The sequence below is a fragment of the Dromaius novaehollandiae genome, chromosome 13 (genome assembly GCF_036370855.1).
Source record: "Dromaius novaehollandiae isolate bDroNov1 chromosome 13, bDroNov1.hap1, whole genome shotgun sequence".
NCBI classification, from domain to species: domain Eukaryota; kingdom Metazoa; phylum Chordata; class Aves; order Casuariiformes; family Dromaiidae; genus Dromaius; species Dromaius novaehollandiae.
Window position 1 is genome coordinate 10,555,936 of NC_088110.1, and position 26,761 is coordinate 10,582,696.

Genomic DNA, 26,761 nt, shown 5'->3' on the forward strand with positions numbered 1-26,761 from the left:
GCTTTTGCTCCCAGTTGACATAGGGGAAAGGAAATGGAATGGGGAAAGCTCACGAGCTTTTTAGAGGCATAGTAAATCATGTTGCAGCCTTCGCTCCCCCGGTCCCGTGCCTCCTCGGGGACAGCCTGCACCGCAGAAAATACCCCCTTAGGCTCTGAGCAGCCTCTGCTCCTGCCCTGGCGCGGCGCCCAGCGGCTCCTGCCGGGGGAAAAGCGCCGCCAGCCGGGGGAAAAGCGTCGCCAGCCGGGGCCGCGGCGCCGCCCCGCGCAGCCTCGCGCGCGGCGGGCCCCGCGCTGCCCGCCCTCCGCCCATTGGGCCCCGGACCGCCCGCGGCCCTCTCTGGCCAATCGGGGCTGCGCTGGCCGCTGACGTCGCGGGGCTGAGCTCCCGGGAAAGTTTGAAATCTCTGCGCGAGGGCGCGGCGGGCGGGCGGGCAGCATGGCTGACGGGGAGCCGCAGCCGCCGGCCGCGCTGCCGCAGAGTGGGGAGGCGGCAGGAGAGGAGGCGCAGCGGGAGGCTCAGCGTCGGGCGGTGGCCGAGGGCGGCCTGCAGGAGCGCGCAGCGGAGCTCAAGCCAGGTAGGGGCTCCCTGTCCCGGGCGTCCGCCTGGCGGGGGTGGCGGCCCCTTCCGCTGGCCGCGCTCCAGGCAGCGCCAAGGGAGCGGCACGGTGGCTCCGCCGCCGGCCCCTTCCGCACCTCCCTGCTGCGTAGCCTCATCGGACTCGCTCTGCTCGGCCGGCGCCGGAGCCTCCGGGACCGGCTGCGGGGCCAGTGGCCGGCGGGGGCCGGGTGTCTGCGCGAGCAGGAGCCGCGGCGCGGCGGGGAGCGAGCCGGCCACGGGGCCCCGGGGGCCCTGTCCTGGGAAGGGGGAGGCGGGGAGAGGAAGCCGCAGGGGTGGTGGCCTCGTTTGGTCCCCTTTAACACGGTGCGGCAGTAACCAGCTGCGCATCCGTGAGCGGGCCGCCGGCGCTGGAGGCCGCGGGACGGCTGCGGCGGAGGCGAGGCGCGGAGCCCCGGCCGGGCAGCGCGGCAAGCGGCTCGTCGCGGCAGTTGAGCGGGTGCGCGGCCGCCCCGCCCCGGGAGGCCGAGGGGTCCCGCTGTCTCTGACGTGCGGAGCTCTGTTCCGGGGCGCCGCCGAAGTGCGAAGGGTTCCATAGGTCATAGGATAATTCAGGGAGCTCAGGAAGTCCCCAGTGCATCCGCCCTCACGGCGGGGGCAGCTGTGAGATCAGACCGGATTGCTCAGAGCTTCATCCAGTTGGGGCCTGAAAGCCTCCAAGGATGAAGACTGCCCAGCCCCTCGGGGCGGCCTGTTCTGCTCGGCTGCCGGCGCGGGGAAACGGTTCCTTCCCGCCCGCAGCGCGTCCCCGCGCAGGTGCCGCTACTGAGGCAAGCGGCGGCTCGGCTCGGCGCCCCGCGGTTACTGAGGTTTCCGGCAAGCAGGATGGAGGCTTGGCTATAAACGGTGCTGTATAAGGGAACATAGGGTTGTTTTTGTAAAAATATTATCTTTTTTCCTTTGACGAAGAGCTTACAGTGTGTGCTCAGGTCTGTGCTGTAGGCATTGAAATCAGTGTTTGGCAAAGTGTTTGAAATGTGTATGGCAAAGTGTCAAAATGTTTGAAGTACTGCCTGAGGAAAAGTGCTTTCCTGGCAGTGTCTCCCCCGCCCTCTGCCTTAATAGCCCGGTCTTGGAATGTCAGAGCTTTTAGTATCTGTTGAGCATCATCACTCAGTGCCAGGTCAGTACTGATATGTAGTTACAGTCTTAGAGTTTGCAAACAAAAGAGCAAACTAAATTAAATAACTTTTTCTGGAATGTATACTGCGATCTGGAATTCCTGTTCTGGTTTGTACATAGCTGCTGGATTTGATTATGGATGTGTGGGAAAAATCTCCTTATCTACCATATGTATGTAATATAGCTACAGTTTTACAAGAATATATTCCAATATTTCATAAATCATACTTGATAAATAAAGGAAATAGTGTTTTTATTAAGGTGCTATCATAATGATGCAACTACAAAGAAAAGTCTTTTTAAGCATTTATAATTGGCTCATACACTGATGCTGATTTTTTTTCTTGCTGTTTGAGTTTGGCCCCAGATGTATAAGAACATGAATGAGTTTGAGGGCAAATCTGCTAGCTTTCATTAACATACAGTAAAATGTAAAGGATGTATTAGAAATGGAATAGAGTTTTTTTGTGATTATAGATCATCTTTTGTCAGAGAGATGACTGTGTTCTAATGAAAATCTAGAAGCCTATGAATTGTTAAAGAATGAAGTCATCTGTGATAAGGGCATCTTGAGCTGTTACATTAAAAAAAAAAAAAAAAAAGACTGACTTGTCATCACACTCAATTTACCATGATTGTGCATCTCTAACATTTTCCTTTTAGTTACCTGAACCCTTGTTTATCATACAAAGGGCTTGCTAGTGTTACTGTAGTTCTACTTCTGACCTAGTAACCCTCCTAAAAGAGTCAGATTGCATTAGCATAAGAGATTTTTTTTCAGTAAAGCTCTTTATAGTTTTCTAAATAAAATGAGCAATGCTGCCAGATGACATTTAGGCAGCATGAAGTCTATGCTGAGACTTGGTTATGTTAGCTATGGATATAAGTCCCGTTTCAAAAGTTAACTCCTCCATAAGTTGATAATTTACGGATGACCAAGCCTGAGAAATATTACAAGACCAACAGTGACTACTAGTTCACTGAATTTGTAATGGCAACAGATGAGTGGAGAAACTTTCTGGAGACTGTCTCTTAGAGATGTGACAGGCACACCACTTATCCAACCTGAAGAGGAAATGTCATAATAGCTTTTTTCTAGTATGTAGTTAAGCTGATGTTTTCGGGGGGATGTTATCCCTGCAGTAAGCCCACTTCCCTTTAAACAGGTGAAAAATTACAACACTGTATCCTTTTTGTCTCAATATATGGCTTGGAATTTCTATGGAGGCTTCAGGCATTGAGACTTTATGTTATCTATTAGCTCATTATAATGCTCTACTGAGGAAAGTGAAGAGACTTAGGAAAAGAAATGGTCAACTGTGAACAAGCTTCATTAGCTGAGACTAGCATCTGTAGTCTTGTCGTGCATTTTGCTCATGTTTTGTTCTTGGTTTAATCATATGCCGTGATGCCCATTCTAGTTTTGTGATATGCTGATAATGCTCAGCTTTTATAAAAATAAATGTTTTTCCTGCTTTACAAAGAAGTAAACAACTGGCTTTTCTGTTTGGTATCAGAAATACCGTTCTTGTCTTCTGTAGTTTTGCCTAAAAGCTTGCTAAGACCCATTTGGTCCATATAGGTTATTTTGGATCAGCTGGTTTTTTGTATGTTCCAAATTATTTCGATTATTGATTGATATGGAGCCTAGGTGATGCAGGCAGTGTACTAACATGGGCTAATGTGCACTTGACTGGCTTATGGTATTAACTAAAGCATTTTAGATCTTACATGTGAAACAGTGTAAATAAGTATGTAACTTCAACTGAGAGCGGGCAGTAGTTATGTGTGTTTGCAACAAGTATTGAGAGTCCCTTTTGGGACAGGATAAATATTCTGAAGAAGAGAGTAAGCAACCAAGTGACAGTAGTCTTTTCACCAAGGATAGGTTAAGATGTATTATTGAAAGCAGGTGAATGATGATGTTGTTCTGAGCAGAAATTCTTTGGGAATGGAGGAGTGATGATTGAGTTGAACTGGCTATTTGTGGGGTTTGCTTTCTCCCCCCTCCAGATCCGCCCCAGGAAGATGATGATTGTAGCGATTATGGGAGTCGTGACAAACCAGGAACCACTTTAGGAAGGACTGTGCCAGATGGGAATGTGCTTTTTCCAGATATTTTTCAAACTGATCATCTTTTGTTTTATGAGCGTTTTAAAGCTTACCAGGATTACATTTTGGGTAAGTAATTTCTTAGTAGGAAAGAACATGTAGCCATGTTTCTTGTATTGACTTTTTACACGATCCAGTTTAAATAGACACAATTCTGTATGACACTGCAAGATCCTGTTAATAACTGGGTCTAGAAAGGATCTAGTGTACTATCACTTGTCAGACTATTGTGCCATAACTTCAGCTGCTCTAGCTGGAGGACAAGGAGCCAATGGCTTTATTATAAGTACATCTGAATGACTGATAGGATAAGGTGTAAATACTGGATTCTGTGCCTTGTTTTAGGTAGTCTTACTAAAATTCTTTTTTTTCGTGTGTAGTAACACCATACAAGTTAAGGCACAACTTATTTAACACCACTGGTACTGTGAGACCTTCAGTACCTGGAAGGTTGAGGACTGGATGTCTTGTTCCTTCACAGAGGCATAAAGCTAGCAACATCTCCCAGTTCTCTCCATACTGACAGAGCGCTGGCAGTTACAAGCAGAGCAGAATACAGTCCAATTTTAGACGTGATAGAGGAATGCTTTAACTGTGTTGAATTTCATTTTTCAATGATATAGAAGACTTTCTTTTATTGCATTAAATGTACTGTCTTCAATTTCTTTTTAGCTGACTGCAAAGCTTCAGAGGTGAAAGAATTCACAGCTGAGTACCTGGAGAAGGTCCTTGAACCATTAGGATGGCAGGCAATCTGGCGCACTAATGTGTTCGAGGTCCTGGTTGAGGTAAGCAGAATGCAGCTTCTCAGTCATTTGTCTCCAATTAGCATTATTTACCTCTCTGTTAACAGGCAGATTATTTATCTTTAACTAAAGTTTATGAGCTGGTAGAAAGTAGTATCCTTTTCCTATCTAGTTGCCAGTGATGCCTGGAGCAATAGGTCGTTCTTCAAAGGCAGCCTTGCTTTGAAACACTGAGTGTCCTGTACCCTGGCATGTTTCTTTTGCCCGGAAAGACAGGGTTGGAGCCTGTGATCTGATACCAACACTCACAAGAGGCTTCTATTACAGTGAGGCACCGCTGCTCAAAAACAGCTGTTCAGGGCTATGGCACATGGTATAACTTCAGAAAACCAAGCACTAAGTAGACTTTCTATTTTTGGCTTTGGTCCATTGTTTAGCTTTGGAATTTGCCTGTCTGCTGTTTAAAAAATTACTTTTGCTATTGAATTATAGCACTGTCAGTGAGCAGATGAAAATTATTTATTTTCTTTGAGACACAAACACTAAAATAAAGTGGTGGTGTTATGCTTAAAATGAGCTAGATCCGTCTGTTTCCATTATGTTGATACTGTCAGCCTGTCATCTACAGTCTTTTGAGCTTGGAATCATTAACAGGAAGCACACTGCATGAGCGTTGTTTGAGGTTGGTCTATTGATGCTAAAAAAAAAAAAAAAAAAAAAAAAGCAGCATTTGCTTATGCTTTCTCTGCTTTGCTGCTGGGAAATGCTCCCTAGCAGGTAAAGCACTGTGCCAATCACTCACCTTTACTTGAGTTTCTCTAGAACTGGGCAAATGATTTTCAACCTCAAAGGGGCAATATAGAGCCTGTATAGTCATACCTATGTGAAGGTTACTTGGCAAAAATGTCTCACATGAGCTAGGTTCAGGGATGTCGGAATGTCTGAGTATTTTGGTGGGAGGACTGTACCTAAATGGCAGCAACCTCTTCAAAGGGGCCTTTGCTGAAATACGGAGAGGAGGAACACAAAGCCAGTATGAGTGAGCCGTGAGGTTAAAACTCTGCAGACGCAGAGGGTATGAGTACCTGGTCGAGAGCTGAATGTTGTTGTTTAATTTGTTCAAATAACGGGCCCTTACCTGCTGGTTTATCAGTAAAATTCTTCCTTCTAATCCTTTTTGGTACTGACAATAGCTCTTCAGTATTGCGTACTGCTGTCGAAAATCTGCTGAGGTTTGCAGGTGTGGGACCCTGCTTTTCTGGGCATCCCAATGTCTGAGTCTTGCTTCTTTGCGCAAATCCTGGATATTAGTTTGAACTTGAACTTTCATTGCATGTTTGCAGACAGGGAAATTTTGTAGCCCTTGCAGCTTTCTGCACAGTTAATGACAACATTTCCATCTGAACATAAGAAAACACTTCCACACTGAGTGTGGTTGAACACTGGAGCAGGTTGCCCAGAGAGGTGGTGGAGTCTCTGTCTTTGGAGGTATTCAAAACCTGACTGACGTGGTCCTGGGCACCCTGCTCTAGTGGACCCTGCTTGAACAGGGGGGCTGAACCAGATGATCTCACTGTTCTGTACAAGCGGCTTTCACTAGCCCAGCCTAGCTCTTTGGATTGCTTTAGTCTCTTGTGGGTACTTTGGAAAATGAGCCTCAGAGGAGTCCATGGGAACTGTAAAGTATTTATTTGAGTGTGGAGATACTGCTTTTGCCCATTGGAAAAACAAAGAGCAACAACAACAAAACAAAAAAGGGGAGTAACTCAGTATCTTTGTATGGGTATTACAAGGGACTTGAACAATGTTTTGAATGTGGAAAGGGTCCTACATGTGTGGGTGCGAGAAGCTTAATTTTGGCGTTATCACTTCAGCTGAATAGATGGCCTTTACTGCACTATGCAAAGTGCATTGATTTGCATGGGTCAACTGGCACTTACAATAATGCCTGCTGAGTTGAGCATTATCATTTCAGCCTTCCTCAGCTGTGTCTATGGTTCTGTCTAGAGGAATCAAAGAGTTATCTGTTCCAACAGGTTGTTGATGTGGAGTACTCGGCTCTGAAAGCAGTTGTGCAACTCAGCGAGCCTTTCCTGTGCGAGTCGCAGGTTAGCACCTTTACTTTGGAGTGCATGCGGGAACTCTTGGAGCTGAAGGAGCATCAGATACCACTGCAGGAGCTGTGGGTTGTGTATGATGAGTCGGGAGAGTTTGATCAGACAGCGCTAGCCATAGAGCATGTCAGGTAGGAAAATGCTCAAGGTTTAATTTTTGTCATGAACAACTTCTGCCTTCTGGTAGTATACAGTATTTGGTGCCCTTCTCGATGAGTTCTTGTGGTGATGCTGGCAGCTACACAGGCCTAGCTTTCCAAAGTATATCTGATGCCTGGTACCATGAAGGCTTCAAGGACTGGTCACATGGAAAACCTGCGGTGTCTTCTGCAGCTCCAGATAATCAGTCAGGCACGAAGTAGACTTTTCTGGAGCTTATTGCCATTCTGCTTTCTGTGTCAAAACGAAAAAATAAAGTCTGCATTTCTCTTTCCCTCCCTTTTTCGATGCCCTAGCTTGGGCTGTATCACCTTGTTGGCTCCAGTGCAGTGTTCTTTTCTCTTCTGCAATGTTTTGTTGGATTTTTTTCCCCCTTCGACTCATTTCTTCTTTTCCTGTGCTTTGCCTCCTCCCCTAAATTTGTTCTTTCTTCTTCAGGTGTCTGTTCATATCCTACTTATTCTATTTTCCTTCATCTTGTTTCTCTTCCATCTCCCCTTGCTTTCGTGTACTACTGTTTGAAAACTGTTTACAAACAAGCAGTACAACTGGATTGAAAAACTAAACTAGGAGGAAGGACCATGCCTTCTGCAACATGGGCAGTGTTTCAGAAGCGGTGGGTGCAGGAGAAGGGGAGAAGAGTCTCATTCTGTTGAGAGGCTATCTTCATACTGTGTTCAGCATTGCTCAGTAGTGGAGATCTAAGCATGAAAGAGGAGTATGATAAACTTGCTGTGGGCTTTAAGGACAGCTTAGCTGAAGGATGTGTGACCAAACCCAAAAAGTATCAGTATCTTAAGAGTGTAAGTCTTGTTTTCAAAACCAACTTTTAGTCTGTTTCGATGAAAGTCAATGGCACTCAGGCTGTTACAAATTATGAACTTTAAAAAGACAAAATAAAACTCTATCTAGTTAAATAGCACATGAGAAAGATAACTTCTTTGTCTACTAAACAGTCTACAGGACAGTGACATGGAATTGGAGGGCGGTGATGTTTGGAGCTGAATTCTTGTGATTACATTCCTATTTTCAGTTCTATTTCTGCTCAGGTAAATGTGGCCTCCTCAGTGTGTGTTTAAATGCTTACTTTGTTTCAAAAGGTTCTTCTACAAGTGCATCTGGAGGACTTGGGATGAGGAGGAGGAAGATGATTTTGATTACTTTGTGCGATGTGTTGAGCCTCGTCTGAGATTGTAAGTGCGACTTCTTTGATGTTAGGCAAAACCACAGGTAAAGGTGATGTGGGATTAGTGACAGACAAATAAGTTTCAAAGAAAGCCCTTTATTAGTAAATCAAAGCAAGTCTGTTCTAGCAGCAGTTGCTGTCTGTCACTCAAAATTACGTACAGAAAGAGAGGGCAGCTGAGGTTGCCGCTTCATTTCTAAATCCACCTGTTTTTCCTTGTAATCCTTAACCTTCCATCAGATGGCGCTCCAGATCCAGCTATAACCTCTTTCAGCTTGCAGACCTGGTCCCCTGTAAGTACGTAAGCAGTCCTAATTAAGGCTGGCGTGGGATGCTCTGATACCTTTGGGCATAGAAAAAGAATGAGAATGGAGCAGAATGTAAAGAAAAACTTGAAAAAATAGTCATGCTGAAGGAGGAGTGTGTGTATTTCTTTCCCTAGTGGGATTAGTTGGCATTAGGTTTTCCAAAGGTGGGTTTTTAATGCCTTATGGCCATATGGAACTGAAGCAGTGCACAAGGAAGCAATATGGTTATATTTCTGAGGATGCTAAATAACTAAAGCACACCATAAAATATACCTGAACTGAATAATTGAAAAGCAATTTCCACTGCAAGTTATTTGCTAAGATTTGACACCATATCCGTTTTTATCCCTGTTCCCCGCATATTATAACTTAGCATGAGTATCCAAAAGTTTGTGTCATTCATATCCAGGTCCGATGCTGCTATGATGCTGGAGAAGTGCATTAATGAATATTTAGAATCAACTCGTACGTGCTATTTAGAATATAGCATTAAATCTTAAGGTGTTTTACAAAGGGAAATAGTATCATTACCCACACAGTAAAGATGGCTATGGGCCTCCCTTTCAAACAGGAGATATGTGACATTTCAGGCCTTTGATATGTCTGGGCTTTTCTGAGATCATGCAAATTAGGGGGAAATGTTACATAAGGAAATCACACATGTTTAGGAAGTGTTTATACTTCCATGCCCCCAGCAAATGGCTTATTCTGTTGCTGAGTTTCTGGAGCTTTGTGAAGATTTGGCATGGAATGAAACTAAAATGCAATCATGTGCAGAGATACTGTTTTTATTATTTTTTTAAAGATAGCATGTGGCCTTATATTGGAATAGAAGTATTGCTTAGCGAGAATCCAAAATAGTTCAACAATGTCTTCAAGCAGAAAATAAATGTTTTCCTTTCTCATTCTTCCATACCAGGCTTGATGTAAAGCCTGTGCTCTAAACTGCGATGATGTTGGTGTCATCCTGTGTTGTGATCTATGCACTGATATGACAACTCCTAAGTAACATCCATCTCCAATGTATGGAAACGTGATGCTTTAAACTTTTCAGGTCTCTGGTGTGCACTGTTTTGATTGGAACAGATAGCATCCTTATGCTGCACATCAGTTTATACTAGTCTTTTGAGGCAAGTAAAGCTGTATGAACTATTTCACCAAAGCTTGGGGGGGGTGGGTGGGGGCGTTAGTTTTATGCACTTTCATAGCGACAGGCCCTAAAATGTAAACTATGCACTCCAGGGCTGAATTACGTACAACGTTCAGTATCCTTTGAGTATTTTATACTTCTGTATTACTATGGATTATTTTGTTCTTAGTCACCCTGAATTCACTTACTGTTGCCTCTAATAACTTGATTGCCAAAATTTTGTGAGGCTCTTTTGTGTCTCTCTATACCTTGTGTCTCTCTATACCTTGTGTCTCTCTATACCTTGTGTCTCTCTATACCTTGTGTCTCTCTATACCTTGTGTCTCTCTATACCTTGTGTCTCTCTATACCTTGTGTCTCTCTATACCTTGTGTCTCTCTATACCTTGTGTCTCTCTATACCTTGTGTCTCTCTATACCTTGTGTCTCTCTATACCTTGTGTCTCTCTATACCTTGTGTCTCTCTATACCTTGTTTATCACAACTGCATAAATATTTACTGCTCTGACTCCAGATTGTATTGCTCTTTATTGCATGTCTTAAGTGTACCCTGTGAAGAACCTCTGAAAGTTGAGGGAACATCATAGGCCTTATTTCATTTAGCGTCCTGAATAGAGCTATTTGTGCTGCATTCAATTGCTTTCCTACAAAAATGGCGAGAGATAATTCAATCTTGTTTTATTTGTATCGTTAGTTGTTGTCCAGCTTTTTTGTAGTGACCATGATTGGTACTACATAATTGGCCCTGGAGTTCTTGGCACTATATAGCTGGCAGATGTCTTCATTTTTCTGACTTTGGCAATGTAACTTCAGGCTGGCTTTTTCTGGCCTGCAGTTTCCTTTGTACATCCCTTTTGGGATGATGCAAAATATACTATGCAGTGCTTTCACATCTTCATCCAGTCCTGATACTGCTTTTCTCATTCATCCTGAATAATTTCTTTTTTTTGCCCAGGTAGTTGTTTAGATAGTTGCTAATGGAGACTTCACTTTATAGGCTTTTTCTTTTACTTAGGACATAATTTTCTATTTTTTTCTAATAAATGCTTAAAAGTAGACTTTTTAAATCTTGATTAACTGCTAAATCTTACTACTTTTGTAGTTATGCTTGTGTTTTTAGAGCAAGTTTCTCATCATTATGTGTAATCTTTCAGGGTGGATGGGGAACTCTTTAGAGAGAAAGCAGTATGTTTGTGTGTCTGTGTTCAGGTTTTTGGTTTTACTGTTTTCAAAAAAGTTGAGCAGCGTTGATACAGACTGCAGAGAATTTTGACTGAAGTTTTGATCCAGAACTCCTTAGGTTCTCTGTGGGTTTGTATTCAATCCTTTTTACTTGTAAACGTGAAAAATACTGACTCCTTACTCTGAATTGCAGGCATTACGACATTCTTGAACATCGTGTTCCTTCTGGGCTTGTAGCTGATTACCAGAACTTGTTGTCTCAGTGTGAGGAGCTCTACAGGAAGTTTTTAAACTTGAGGAGCAGCATCTCAAGCAGTGATTCAGACTCCGAAGTAGAAAACGTTTCCATGGTGGAAGGACTAAAGCTGTATGAGAAGATAGAGCATTTAAAGCAAAAGCTAAAACTAATCGAGAATCCTCTTCTGAGGTACTTGTTGGGTTTGTATAAGGAGGAGAGACCATATGGGAAACTATGCAAAAAAGTTCTTTCCTGAAGAAAGAACTGATGGTTTTGTTGCTCTTGTCTTAGGTACGTGTTTGGTTACCAAAAATACAGTGGTCTCCAAGCTAAAGGACTGAGACCAACGGGAACCAAGATCACTCATGTTGTATCCTCAACCATGATGGCAAGTCTGTTGCAGTCACTGATAAGGGACAAACTTTGTCCTGAATCTTATGGTGAAGAACTAGAAATACAGGTACAGTAACAGGAGTTTTTTGTCACCTAATACTTTTCTCTTCTCCTTGAAACAATGTGGAAGAGTAAGTTACTTTATCATGTGCCAGATGCTACATTCATGCAGTGTTGATTTTTGTTAATGAGTAAATTTTGAGTCCAAAAGCATTGCTCTTAATTTAAACGGAAAGTGGTAAGATTGGAAGATGCACATAATTTCTTTTGATACATTTGTCTCCTGAATACTCTATACAAGCTGTTTCCTTCCTGTATGTAGGCAATAATGAAATAAATCTCCTGTAAACATTCCGTAATGAAACATGCTGAGATAATACTTTTTTCTTTTTAATATTTTTTATAGTAGTTTTTTTCTATTTAATTTTAAGATATCTGTGTCTTCTGATCTGATTCTAATGGTGATGATCTAGGGTTGGATTGGTGCGGATTGCTTGGGGCCAAATGGAATTGCTTGCTGTGTTCTGGTCAAGTTCATGAATTACAGATGAGCGAAATGGCGCCAGAGGGAGGGACCTGGATTGATTCTGGGCTATAAATCAAATTTTATGAGTTGGCAATTGGAACATTTTCTTTCTATGCTTAACCTGGAAATTGCTGAGAAGCAATAAATGTACAGTTTTCCTGTATTATTTGTTGTCTTTCAAAGCAGAATCCCCTAGTGATATTTGTGAAGGATGTCAGTACCTCTTTAGGTATTGAAGCCTTTTTCAAGAAAAAGGACCATGCAGACCCCGTATTTGCCACTGCAGTGTCTGAATTCTATTTTGGAGTAAAGGGTTAGGTCACTTTTCAGACTGTCTCAAATCTGGTTGCTGAGTTGTCTGGTGGTTTGTTTTGTTTTTATGTTTTTTGGTTTTTTTTCTTCTCCTCCTTCTGTCATCTGTTTCCCTGGTAATTCAGGGCAAGTCACCTGAGGCACAGTTCAAATGTTCGCCTGGAACCCAGGCATATTGAGGTCTGCTTTCCTGTGTGTATGCTCTTCAGTCTGGCTCTCTGCCCTGATTTTCTCATGGGGGAATAGACATAAACATCAAAGGAATGTTTTAAGGCTGATTGTGTCCAGAGAGAGTGCTGTGATTCTTGAATTCAAAGTAGAAATTGTGTGTTATTGCTGCCATTAAAAAGGGTTTCTTTTAAACAAAACCAGCAATATTTAGTTGTCAAAGAATCTCTAGAGACACAAATACAAGCTGTTTTTGTAACATTTTTCAGGAGTTGATATTGTTTGTCTTTTATAGTTTCACAGTGATCCACTGGCAGCTGTAAATGCCTGCTATGAAGGAGACACTGTCATCATCTGTCCTGGTCATTATGTTGTAGATGGCGTGTTCTGCATTGCTGATTCAATTGAACTAGAAGGTAGGGGCTTTCTAGCATAAATATTCTTAAAACAATGTAAACTGAGTGCCTTAAAACAAACTAATTTTGCATAAAGATTTATTTTATTTTATTTTATTCTTTTTTTACTTTTGGGGGAGTCTGGCTGAAGCATTTGCTTTTTTCCTTAAAAGCATTCCTATCTCTGCTTAAGAGTCAAGATCATGTCTAATGCAGGATGGAGCAAGCTGTTTCATTAGCCATAGTTATTTCTGAAAAATTTGCTGATGAATAGCAAATTCACTGTTTCCTCCTAACTATTTGTCTGGCTAAATCCTGATTATATAGTTAATAGAGAGGATCTAGCAGAAACATGAGGGACTTGATTTTTTTTTTTTTTTTTTAATCTAACAAGCACAGAAGTCACTCTGGGACACTTGTGAGGCTTTAGTTATTACAGCCAGCAAGTTAAGGGTACCTGGGAGAGATGTTCTTCTGGTTTTGTCTTGCTTGTCTTAATCTACTTCAGAGGAATACTGTTAGATTCAATGCCTGTATGGTGCTGGTGAATACAGAATGCAAAAGAGCCAAGTGCTACTGGAATTTAGTTTATGGCACTTGTTGCATGTCATCTATGTGTGTGTGGGCTGCCAGTGTGAATTTGTGCTGTTATGTGAAGTGCGTGGGTACAGAAGGGAGCTAATGATTTGACATCTGTATTTATTTTGTAGAAACCACATATGTGATTGTTCTTGTGTCTCAAAATATTTCTGTGCACTTGGGTTTTAAAAAGAAATACATTTGCCTTGTTTAGGGTACATTGCTATCTTTTTCTCATGTTTCTTGAATTCTTCTAGTAATTCCTCGGCTTTAGGCATGCACCCCCTTAACGGTTTACTGAACAGTTTCAAGTGAAGATTACAGCTTGCAATGTAATAGGCCATATATCACTGTGGGCATTGTGCAGCTGTTCAGACACTTTAGCTGTATTTTTTTATCTTTATCTTGTCAATTTTTCTTAATGGGAAGATGTCTGGGAGTTTAATTTCCTGCTGTTGTGGGCTATATTTATCTTGTCTTTTCTGTTTTGTGAGCATCACTTTCCTTCTCAGCCTTCTCTTTTGTATGTCTTACTTATATAGATATGAATACTGGTATTCAAAGCACTTGCATGCTACAGGACCTCAAACTGTTTTATTTATCAGTGAGAATGGTATTGTTCTAAACTTCTGTGGAGTGGTATTTGTGACAACTGCTTTTCTAGCTTCGCAGAAACTAATACAAGTGGTGAAGTAGCACAGCTATTAAAGGATGAGCTGCTCTATTTTTAAAGAGTAAGGAATATAAATAAGTGTCTTTAGTAGGAACCACTCAAATAATGGACGTAAGTCAGGGCATTTAATCTCTTTATACAGACTTCTGTTAAAGAAATTTTTATAGCAGTAGTAGCAGCTGAAAATATTTTGAAGTAGGAACATCAAGAGAAATTTTGTTGGCACTAATCTCAACAGCTGGCTGTTTTGGTAGCTTCCTTGGGATGAAGGGATGGCTCATCAAAGGTATAATGTCACTTTGCTTAGTAAAGTTTTAATTTTTTCTATTCACTGTGCAAGTCAGTATTAAGGTTGAAAGTATGAGGATTAGTAAGTCAGGGATAAATAACTTAAAAGAACTAAGCAAGGTTTAAGCAGTAGCAGCCCAGGAAAATCATGCTAAGGTTTAGTACTTGATGGAAATAGTATAGTATGGAATAGTAAAGGCACCTCAGAACTTCACTTCTGCTTGTGCAGTGGGTTGTCTAAGATGCATGGGAACCTGCGTCATCAACCTGTCTAATATCTGTGATGAGTTTTACTGGATGGCAGTTGGCTTTAGCTCTTGTGGAGTTGTTTAGCACGCAGGCAGGCATATGGTCCTTGACCAGGCTGGGTTGAACACCACTTGATAGCAGGTAAATCTTTCTTTCTCTATGTCTTGCCTTGTCACCAGCTTCCTGCTTGTTGCTCCAGCTGCTGCTGCAGGGGTTGAATATTAAACAAGCTAATAGTGTGGTTAGAAAATCTCCAGGTAGCCTGTAAAACAGTTATTCATAAAGGCCTTGCCTTGCATGATAACCTCTGTTTCTTTAGTAGTGTGCAGTTCAACTGGATTTGCCATTTGTTGTCCCATTGTGCTCTCCTATTACATACTAGCAATAAATTGCCCCTTGCCTACTCCCTAGGGGTGACCATAAATCAGCAGTGGTGGAAAAAGATTTCTAGATAGCATAGCATGTTGAAGTATCAGTCACGTAACTTGACTTTAAATCTGCTGTCTTTAAAACTTTCTGCCAACTCTTTTTGAAAAGCTTTTTCTTTTTAACCTTGCACATAAGAGTATTTATTTATGTACTTGGTTAAAAGCTAGCATCCTGCTCAGGCACTTCCTAGCTGAGTTCATGTGCATTTTCAGAGAAAGATAGGACTCGTGCTGCTTTAATAGACATTGCATTATTGCTTTCCTTATCATGATTCTTGTCTGTGACAAGCAATAACAGCTCTACATGCTCATAAATTTCACTGTAAGTGGTTGAATGCTGACAACTGGATGGCTTAGTAAATCAGTGTCAGCATATGCTTGTGGAAGTTTGTTTTTAATCTGAACTAATCTGGAAGCCCACGTAACACAGGAACGTTAGTTTTGACTCAAGTTTCATTTATACATGGAAGTTGAGTGAATCTTATTAACAGCGTGAAGTCCATCGCACCTGCTTTCTGGCACTGTGGTGTTGACTGCTTTCTTCCCCCTTTGGAGCCTCTGCCTTGCCCTAGGGAACTTCTGTACTCTGAAAGCAGAATGCAAGTGCCCACGTATCGTTGGTTACTGCACCTCCCTGCTCTGTTGTAACTTTGGGGAGTGTGATATTGGGCGTTGGTAAACGAGACCTCAGTTACCCTTTTGTTCAGCTGTCTAAAATAGCTTTGCATTTTATTCTGTGTCATTCAAGTAAGGTAACTTTGACTCCGGTTTCTTATTTATGTGCCTGGACCCTGGTACTGAGGGGATGTAATAGGTGTGGCCTGACCACTGGGTAGAAAATCCTGGTAATATACCAGACCTCAAGCAGACATTCAAATTAGACATGGAGGGTTAGAACTTAAGTAGTAAGCACCTAACTGTTACCTGTTGTGTCCTTTGCCTCTGCTTTAAGGCTATGGTCTGCCAGATGATATCGTGATAGAAAAGCAAGGGAAAGGAGACAACTTTGTTGACTGTACAGGAGCCAACATAAAGATCTCCAGTTTGAAGCTAGTGCAACATGATGCTGTAGAGGGGATTTTAAGTAAGTATTAAAAGCACTTTGACCTTTTTGTGAAGCTTTCATAATTTACTGGTAGAAATAAAGCTGGGATCCAGTATTAGAGTTTACTGAAACACAGTGGAGAGGAACTGTACAGGTATAAATATCAAGGTTTGATTTTTATTTATTTATTTATTTTTATGCTTATAATCTGGAGATCAAAATAGCTTCTACTCTTTGTACTTTCAAGCTGTTGTGGCTCTCAGGCTTTATTCTTACTTGTGTAAGACTGTTTGACTTATTTTTTTCTCCTGCCAAAACTACCTGACTCTGCTGCAGAGTCTATTCCAAACTGCCTGAAAAAGGAAATTTCTCTTTCTACAAAAGAACTCCCTTGGCAATATTCAGCTTTAGCTGAACCCAACCAACTCTCCATTCTTCAACCAGCATAGATCATTGTTTGCTGATAACATGTTCAAACAGAGGTCCAAATAAACCTAAGCTGTATCCAGTGAGTTTATTGGCCACAGCATTCTGTCCTTGCAGAAGGTGTTAATTAACACTTTGTCCCAAGAGACGCTTGGTTTAAAACATGTTAAAATGTTTATTAACAGCTGTATACAGGTAGTTAGTATCTTATCTCAAAGGTCTCTTAGGGATATAAAGAAAAAAATTGTTGTTGTCACTTAAAAACAATCTCCCCCATCCCCAGCAGGAAGAATGGTAAGACAAATCCAGCTAGTGCTCCTTTGCAGCAGCATTCCTGTTTATGCTAGAAAAATAGTATGTGTTCAAAGTGTTCATAAGCAAATCAGTAAAATAAATTAACTTAAAGTGGATGAAATTAAAACCAGAATTTTACCACACTGTAAAAATGCTATAAGTTCATCTAGCTGTAGGAAGGGTTTGCCTCTGCATAGCTGATTTGTTTAACAGTGTTGGTTGTCTGTGTATGCAGATGTTCACCATGGGAAAACCACCCTGGAGAACTGTGTATTACAGTGTGAGACTACAGGCATAACAGTACGAACATCAGCTGAGCTGTTAATGAAAAACTCAGATCTGTATGGTGCTAAGGTATGATCATATTCTCAACTCTGTCTTGATTCCTAAAGTAAAACAAAGGCTTCTGCTAGGAAATAATACAGTCAGCAAAGGGGAGAGAGAACCTTTAGAAATTTGCTTTAGACAGTTGCATTTTATTGTATTAAGAGAGTGGTCCCACGGGTCTCTTAGGCTCCAATACTATCTAGTGAAGTATCTCATGCTGACTTGTGCGTGATGCTGTATGAAAATCACATAGTAACAAGGGACATCTGTGAGATAATGGTTGCTACTTTGTTGGATTGTTTCATGTCCTGCAAAAACTTTAAAATTATTTTCTGTTATTTTCTGCCCCTGAATATCTTTGTTTTTCATTAAACTGTGTAGCTGTTTTGCAAATGAATTGCCCTTTTTGAACATCGTATACATTGATCCTTACAGAAGGATGATAAACACAAATCTGAACTCTGATTAGAACATTTTGAAGAAGGATGGGGCTTTGAGTGTTGCCGGTGGATGACTAAAGAGCCAGAAAATGGTGCAAGGCTGTGCAGTTACTCTTCATCAAAGCTTTTATTGAGTGGTGGCAATGGTATTGTCTGTGGAGCCTTCAACCTTGGGTGTGTGCTGCTCAAGCTAATTAAAAAAGCCCTGAAGCTGGAGTGGTAACACGATTTTACATTGTGCAACTGGTAGATGAGCAAGAAGATCCACAATGGAGTTGTCAAATTATATTGGAAGTGTGCCTGAGTTATTTGTGGACTGCCAGCAACTTTATCTTGCAGGGTGCTGGTGTGGAAATTTATCCAGGTAGTACGTGTACCCTGTTAGACAACGGCATACACCACTGCAAGGAGGGAATCCTTATAAAGGTCAGTTCAAGGCAGACTGTGCTTGTTAAAAGTTTATAGTTGCTAGAGTTGATGCAAATAACTTGTGTTTAGGTTGCCTTGTAATCTTGCTGCCGTTATGGTAGGACTCATCTGTCACGTATGATGATGATGGTGCTCGTTGTTTGCCTTAATTTGGTACACCAAAGCAATATACTTGCTTTATTTCTTATCGGTCAGAAGTAAAATGGCTTTTGCAATGTTGCTTGCATAGGGAAGTAATAAAATTCTAGCCAGTACAGAGAACTGACTCTATCTAAAACTGCAATAGTTTGCATTCCTTTAGCTGGATATAACATACTGGATTTCTGTTTCTTTGCTGTAGAACTTCTTAGATGAGAATTATGATATCCCCAAGATAACCATGGTCAATAACATGATTCATAATAATGAAGGATATGGAGTGGTCCTAGTTAAACCAACAATCCCATCTGATGTAAAGGATGTTTCAGCAGAGAGAAGAGAAGGTATGTTTCTCTGACTTACCACGAACTCCTAGGGGTTTGTATTGTATAACTTGTAAGAAGGTCTCTTATATTTTCTAATAATGTCTAGATTGATTTAGCCAAAATACATCTTCATAACTTTCAGAATACTGGAATTTCCAGAACAATGAACTTGCTGCAGAGAAATACTGTGAATGTCTGTGCACCATGCAGTGTGTGCGCTTTTGTTTTAAGGTCCTTAAATATCTAAATTTTAGATAACCTAAATATTAGGTTTTCTAATAGGCAGAGGCTGTGTGGCAGAGGGCCTCATTGGGTCATAGAGAAACAAAACAGAGCGATCAGCAAGAAATTAGATATGGCTTCTTATACAGGTCTTCTGGTTCATAGGAGTTTCCTGCACCAGAGCTGAGACATGCTATATTTTACCCATCCTGCCAGCGCAGAAATTGTTCCCTAGAATATACAAAATGTGACAACTGTATTTCCCATATTATGTCTTACTCAAGACCTGTTGTGCTCTCAAGTGCAATGGGTAAACCACAATAGTTTTCTTTAATGTGCTTCACTATCAATTGGTCAATTGAAGTCATCTCAGGATTAAAGAAACCTTTTCCTTAAACATGATACGCTGTATTTGGAACATGTGCCTGTCACTAAGGAGTTTCCAAAAAGGGTATGGGATGAGGAGAAAATATGAAGACTGAAAAAAATACTAATTCCAAGGTTGTTTTGGCTGTTTTGCATAATCAATGATAACATTCTCATTGTTTCCTGACTTAGGGAATACACAGCCTCACTCAGGCGATGAGAGAGCCTGTGTAGAGGGCTTCAGACATGAAGAACTACCTGAATGTGTAACTGATGAACTGGAGCTTTATGAGCAAGCTGAGATTTCTGAGCAAACTGAAAGCAACTATGAAATTGCAAATGAACTTGGTGCTACTTCTGCAAAGAAGAGCCAGATGCACAAGAAAAGGCTGAGTGAACTGGGAATCACAGAAGCTGATGACAACTTAATGTCACAGGAAATGTTTGTTTCTATTGTGGGCAATCAGTTCAAATGGAATGGGAAAGGCAGCTTTGGTATCTTCCTTTTCTGACTGTCCTGACTTTTAATGGCATTGCAGTAAAAGATTTGCACAAGCTATTAATTTCACTGCTGCTTTCCAAGAAGTTGGCCTGTTTCATTTGCCTTCCATTATGTTACTAAAATGGGATAAATATTTATTAACAGTATATATATTGCATGTGGAAATTTTGCTTCCCTACTGCAAATATGGACAACATGGTAAAAAACAGATCTCTAATATGGAAACCTTGCATGGAGTCTGCTAATCTACGTGCTTGTTCTTTGCTGGCTGATTAATTTTTTTGAGTGTATTTATTTCACTTCTAATGGTAAAAATAAAAAAAAAGTCCACCATGGAAGCACAGACAAACGTGCAGCAGTTAATGGTACAGTTCCCTCCATTAAAAAAAAAAAAAAAAAAAAGCTAACCGGCAGCTGATTCCTCTACAAAATTGCCTGACTTTTTCATTTTGTACATTAAGCAGAAGCTAATGAAATGCTCTTCCTTAGATGTAGTGCTTGGCTGCCGTGTTTTGTACTTGAAGGATTTTCTAGAAACTTCAGCGCTTGTATCATTCAGTGCTCTTTCTTCGTGTGCCAGGTGTTGACTTCCAAGAGCTAACAATGTTAGTGCACGTTTTCCGTAGGGAGGACAGTGTTTAACTGAAATTCATTCATCTGAGTAAAGAGAAATTGAAGTAGATGTGTTTATCTGCTTATTAGTGGTATTCTTGCTGCACCTTTTGGTGCATACTTTGAAAATTTTTTAAATTGTTATGCCACTAGTAGCAGCAAATAGAGGCCTTGGAAATGAATGGAAAACTTTAAAAACCTGAGTTGCCATTGAAATTTCTCATCAGCCCACAGCTGTGGAACAGAGGCACTTAAGTGGCTCACCCTTGCGTATTATTAGTTTTTACTTGAGGGGAAAAATTGGATGGACTGCCTGATTGAGGACTTTCCTTCTTAGTGCCTCTCTGATTTTTAATTAAAATCCTCATGCCTTCTTCAGACTCTTTATATTGTCTTCAAGATTTTCAGATCAGTTTTTCAAGCGGTGTGTGAAATGTATGTAAGAAAATATGAACTTCTAGGTGATCCAGGTTGTCCTATATGACAAAAAATAAAATACGATGTTAAGAGAGGAAAAGCATGTTGACAGCAATGGATTACAGAATAGCTTCTGAAAGTAGCTTAGCACAGTGTATATCCCCATTAGAAATGCATGGGTGGATGTGATTTTTCTGCCCAAGGCTTTACACCTCAGTCATTCTTAAACTGAGGTAAGAATCAAAATTCAGTTAAATACATGATCTGTTTCAGTGTGAGCAGCTGACAATAAGGAAAAGAGAAAGATGTAACTTAAGAGCATGTGCTTGCTCTTCATATTGTATTTGAACTGCAGAGAATTTATTGCAGCTTTCCTATCCCACTATCCTCTTTCTCCTTCCTGCTCAGGACATTCGACTTCAGGACTAAACTTCAAGTTTTCTTAAGCCTAAATGCGACTACAGCACTTCAGGTTGCACGAACTCATGGATGTCTGCCACTCCGTGACTGTGGAGAAATGCTCGAGTCAAGTGAAAGCCTAATGTTAAGGCTGGCAGTAGTTTAGTGTCTTAAGCTGTTCATCAGGTCGTACACCATGTTTCATGCTTTCATGTCATGCCTTTATTTCCTGATATGTAATCCTTATTAAAGGAGGGGGGCTAAAAATTGTAATTTTGTGGTTCTTTTCTCTTGTCTTTTCAGAGCTAATTTTCTTGAGTGAGTTGCCTCTGTGATATGTAGGTGGCATTTCTTTCTGCTGCACTTCATTTTAGAGCTGGCTTATCTCTTGACAGCCTCTTATCTCCCTTTTTTAAATTCAATTTTAAATTTATGAAAGTACAAATTAAAACATTCCTCTTCATCTGCTTTCAGTACTGCCACTATTTTGCTTTTTCCTGTGCCAGATGCCAACGGTGATTCTGTTGTGTGCAAATTGCCAGTAGGTGCAGGAGCAGAAAGAAGAGGCTGCTAGTAAAACCTGTAGCTATTCTGTCATGCAGGAATTGTATTGTAACTGATAGTTAAATGTTTGACATCTTTTATGCCTCAAAGGGCTAAACTTTGAATGCAGCCTTCTCATCTCAGTTGAGTTAGGTCTTCCAGATCAGGGGTGTCGCTAATAAATACAGGTCTTTGTTTTGCAGCTTTAATTTAGCTTTGAAGTGGAGAGGGAGATACGTTTAACTATGAAGGGCAGGAGCTAATATTAGATCTTGTACACTAGACTAGGGATTCTGTGTTTGCAATTATAAATGCAGCTTCTGCTCTACGTAAATATCTTTCTCTAAATTTTTAAGGTATCAAATTTTCTCTGCTTCTTAAATTAGAAACTAATTCCCGAATGCCTTGTTGCAAGGCCGTCAAAGAAAAGCTGATGAAAAGACTTGCAAGAAGTGTTTACGTGGCTGCTTTTCTGTTTGACTTGTGCAAAGGATTGTTAATGGATGCTTGTCTTAAAGGTACTTTTTGCTGTAATGTGGACACTGATGTGTTGCCCTGAAAAAGCCTTATTAATAATAAATAGGAAGAAAAAAAGCAGAAAAAACATGGGTATCCAGAAGCTTTGAAAAATCTGATGGGCTTAGGTCTCTGGCTTACTGACTTGGTTTGTGGAGTAGTCCTATACAGCTAGACAGCTCTGTCCTCTCTGCAGTAAGGAGGGGGCGGAATGGGACCTTAATTGAAAGTGTTTGTAGATGAAGATATTTTGTACTGGGGGAGTTAAGATACTGTCTTCTAAGGAGTGACAGTGAGAGGGTATATCTGGGGAAGAGTATTGGCTCCTTACAGAATTTTCAAGGCCATCCAAACCCCACCCTCTGACAGAGATGTAGAAGTGTGTCTTCATATTACTTGCCCAGTATTAATATGGCTAGGTTTGCTCTAGATTTAAAAATTGCAATTAGTTGTGAAAATACTGGCTTCATTATTTTGGCTTTCAAGTACACGGTTCGTGTCTTCTCATTGTATAGTATACATACAAATCAACAGCCCCCATTATTAGTATGTCTGAAGATTGCATAAACCATTCTGCAGCATGATGGGGAAGGAGCTGGCTATGCTAACCTTATAGCCCATTTCAAAATCATTTTCTCCCAGGATAAGACTTCTCCATCCTGCATATTTAGCCTGTTGTTTTTAGACTTGCTACACTTTACACCTATTAAATGCTGTGTAAACTGCTTGACCCCATGGCTTGCCTAGTTGACCCTGATCCCAGTTTATTGTCTGGCCTTTCCACTATTTATTCCTTTCCCAAACCTCGGCAACTTTGAGCTTTGTTTTTTAACCTTTTCCCTGTCCCTTTGTTGATGCTGAGCTGCACAGAGCCAAGGATTTGTGTTTCTAGCAGGATCAGAGAGGAACAACCACTTCACTTCCTTGTACTAATATTTTAAAATTTACCACTTCCCTTGGGATCTGTGACACTCGGTTCTGTGTTGCCTAGTTCTATCTTTACAAAAATTGTAGTGCATTGGTGCTAAAGTACCTTAATCAAGAAAACTTATGATCTCAAATTTATTTTATTTGTATTCCATAAATCATGTTGATTGGTATTACATTTTTCATTTAATTATCTGAGCCCCGTATTATTGCTGCTTCAATGCTTGATTTAATACTGGCAGACCTGTTGATTCTTAAAAATAAAAAGCCTGACAATAGTAGTAGCACCTTGCTTTCCTGCAGAGTTTGCAGAGTTCATGAAAATCAACATCACGGATCTGGCCAGATACTTAGCTAGCTCTTCTCAAACATAGATATTATTTAGCTTGGTTAAGTTGGAGTGTTTAGGTTTTCTGGATTTACTAACTGCTTCTCACCATCCCCAAAGGTACTAGATCAATAGAAAGTAATTTATTAATGCAACAGCTAACATCATCTGGTTCAACACCCTTGCTCAAGCAGGGTCCCCTAGAGCAGGTTGCCCAGGACCTTGTCCAGATGGCTTTTAAATATCTCTGAGGACAGAGACTCCACAACCTCTCTGGGCAAACGTGTTCCGGTGTTCAACCATCCTCACAGTAAGAAAGTGTTGTCTTGTGTTCAAGTGGAGTTTCCTGTGTTTCAGTTTGTGCCTGTTGCCTCTCGTCTTGTCACAGGCCATTGTTGAGGAAAGTCTGCTCCCATCCTCTCTGCACCCTCCCTTCAGGTATTTATACACATTGACAAGATGTCTCCTCAGTCTTCCCTTTTCCAGGCTGAACACTTCCAGCACTCTCAGCCTCTCCTCATATGTCAGGTTCTCCAGTCTCTTAATCATCTTTGTGGCCCTTTGTTAGACTTGCTCCAGTAACTCCAGTTGTACTGGGGAGCCCGGAATTGGACACTGCACTAATGATACGGCCTCACCAGTGTTGAGCAGAGACCAATAATGGCTGTGACAATTTCTTTTTCCAGAAGAAACAGTTGGCACCAATCTACTTCATTTTTTTCACCAACGCTATGAAAGGGTACAAGATGCCCAGTCTTGGTATCAGTTTGGGTTTATTACCCTAGCAGGATGCTGACTCAGTTGCAGGACTGGTAAGTAGAAATAAATTTAACTTCCAAAGAAATTAACTGTTTCTGAAGTAATGTTTTGATGTTTGCAGCTGTAACAATCTCAATATTTTTGTGTCATTTCTGCTGCTATATCTTTTTATTTTTTTCATTAATAACAGATTCAGCAAATGATCTATTCCTGATTTTGTTTTTTATGTCTTAGCATACTCAACAGTGAAATAAATCCTATCTTCAGATGTAACAGTTAAATCAGAATTTTGGCTTTTCATCACAGTATGTGTGTTAAATTCGCAGCATATTTTTTTATTAACTTAAATCTATCAGCAGGGAAGAGTTACCAATGCTCTCTGCAGCAAGAACAACATGCATTTCAAAAGAAATTTTCCTTCTAAATCCAGTTGTCCTCTCTCTTTTTAGAATAACTGCTTTCTTTAAAATGCACTGTAATTCCATGTTACACTGAGTCAATGGCTGTAATTTTTTTCCTAGATATAAAATGCATAAGTCCACGATGGAAAAAGTATTTTGTAATTGTTAAGGCATGATTATGTTCTCCATGTTAAACCAAGAAAGAGATTGTAAGAGCTGCTATTTAAAGCCCTTTCCTAAGAGAAAGTTGATGCCAAATTGTTATGTAAGTGTTCTTAAAAATGAATAAATCCTGCTCTGCCTCATTGAATGCAATTCTGCAAGTGAGCAACAGCTCCACTGAGAAAGGTTAAATATATCAAAAAGCAGGATTCAAATCAGGCAGCAGGTGCGATGAGGCCAGTGCCCCCTACTTCCACTCAGGTTAACAGCGTCGTTTGCCTGCCTCCCTCTTTATTGCTGCTCTGGTCTTGTACTTGCGTAACGGCCTGGGGCATGGGCATTTTGTTCTGTATGGCTCTTGCACCTAGCACAACGCAAGCAATAAAGCTTTAGAGGCAACTAAAACTGGGTGGTGCTATTTGTTATTGTACAACTATTGCTCTTCAACCCCCAAATGTTTTCTTGCATGAATTAGGCAAAATCAAGCCACAGTAAGTTTTCTATGAAAGCTGCAGTTCTTGGGGTAGCTGCCTGGGAGATCAGAGCTTGATTTAATCTTCAGCAAACAGTTTGTGAGTCAAAACATGTCTTGCAAGCTGCTGCTCTGCTGAATCCTTCACCTGCAGAACTGGACATTGTCCACTACTTAAACATGCAGAATTTGATGGGAGATAACCATGCTCCCTCAGTCCTCACTGATCACACTTGATTTGAAAGTATCAGAATTACTTAGCCATCCACTGAATGGTATGCCTTATATTCGTAGTTTGAAGAATACTTCAAGCTGTGTATTTAGTTTGCTTGGAAAGTGTAAGAGAAATTAACTTTTTTAATTCTAACAAACTCTTTTTTTTCCTATTGCCTTCATCTTCACAGTGGGATTTTTTGGTCTTATCTGTCTTAGAGCAGTCACATTTTTCTGTGGATATGTGGTGATTAAGTCATAAGTCTATCATTTCATATTTTAGTAAATCAGAAATATAAAACTAAAAATGGTCCAAACAGTGGTTATTACATTCACTGGACTGTGGGAGAATTGCATTCAAATCTGTTCCAATAAATGTTTAATTATTTATACAATATAGCTTAAGTGAGAGACTGATATCTTAACCTCTAAGTATCCAAGGGGTTTGGCAGTTGGCTGGTGGCGTGAGAGGTTTGATTTGAACAAAGCAAGAATCTGAAGGTGAGTCAGATCTGAAAGTAAATCTAAAGTGAATGGTTTTCTCCACACTCCTAGGAAAAAAATCTGTGCAGCAACTGAGAACCCTTTTTAACATGTTTCTCTGAAATTTCACTCTTAAATTGCCGTTAGCTGACAAAATACCCTATTAGTCAGAATACGCTCAAGCAAGTATGCTCTTTAAAGACTACCTTAGCACATGTAATCTAGAAATTATTTTTAGAAAAGAAAGTTTGGATCTAACTGACCATTCATAGAATGCCTCTGAGAATTTTAGTCGTTGGCTTTTATTGTTGTTCCTGGCAATTTTTGGAAAGTATTTTTAAAGTTTCTGTCATACTATTCTCACAGTATCAGGAGCCAGATCAGACTACAGTGTGGGTCCAAACTCCATATCCTGTCTATGAAAAAACATGATGAAAACTCAGCTGAATAAAATTAACTTCTGGAGCAAAGAAAAAAGTTACTGTATGATGACGACTAATCCAAGACCCAATTAGATGAGGGATTAATGCTGTAAGGTGCCAGTTTCTTATCAGGAAGGCTGAAATAAATCTGGCCTTTGTCCTTTATTATATGAAGTTAGATGATATGATGTCTATGTATCTCATCAAAGTGATAATTAAGTACTACATTGCAGCAGGATTGCCAGGAGCAGCATGCTATTGTGTGTCAGAAAAGATTTTGTCTAGTGCAAAAGAATTCTGTCAGCTGGCTGGAGGGGGTTTTAGCGGAACACTTTGCCTCCTATTCTGTTAAAACTAATTAGTGTAGGCTTTTGTTTGCAAACACAGAGTTTCTTAGTGTTATGCAAAAGATTGAGGGTTAAAATATAGAAAGTGTACTAACACTGGCAGGTTTTAATGTTTTATAGGCTAGACTTAGCTTCTGCTTGGTGTAATTTGGAGCAATGGCGTGCAAATTTTTTTTTGCTTTGCTCCATCTACTTGCTGATAAAGTGAAAGCACCAGTTAGAAAATTTCTGAGAACAAGAAAACCTGGGAGTTTGAGCCAAGGGCTGAGGGAGCAGGCCGAAGGAATGGTCTACCTGGAT

The 26,761-nt window shown here is 40.7% G+C and overlaps 1 protein-coding gene across 2 annotated transcripts; it reads left to right on the forward strand.

Moving 5' to 3' along the window:
* The first annotated feature begins 351 nt into the window (after window positions 1–351).
* Window positions 352–23,152, forward strand: SHCBP1 (SHC binding and spindle associated 1). Of its 2 annotated transcripts, XM_026102257.2 has the most exons (13): window positions 352–577; window positions 3,754–3,921; window positions 4,525–4,640; window positions 6,635–6,843; window positions 7,972–8,064; window positions 10,890–11,123; window positions 11,226–11,394; window positions 12,629–12,749; window positions 15,898–16,029; window positions 16,946–17,064; window positions 17,817–17,903; window positions 18,247–18,388; window positions 19,151–21,161. In XM_026102257.2, exons 1-13 carry the CDS (start codon window positions 439–441, stop codon window positions 19,468–19,470), a joined length of 2,049 nt encoding a protein of 682 aa, XP_025958042.1. In that variant the 5' UTR covers window positions 352–438; the 3' UTR covers window positions 19,471–21,161. The 2 variants fall into 2 exon arrangements, with proteins under 2 accessions (XP_025958042.1, XP_064375675.1); XM_064519605.1 differs by lacking the exon at window positions 17,817–17,903 and having other exon boundaries at window positions 19,151–23,152.
* The last annotated feature ends 3,609 nt before the right edge of the window (window positions 23,153–26,761 follow it).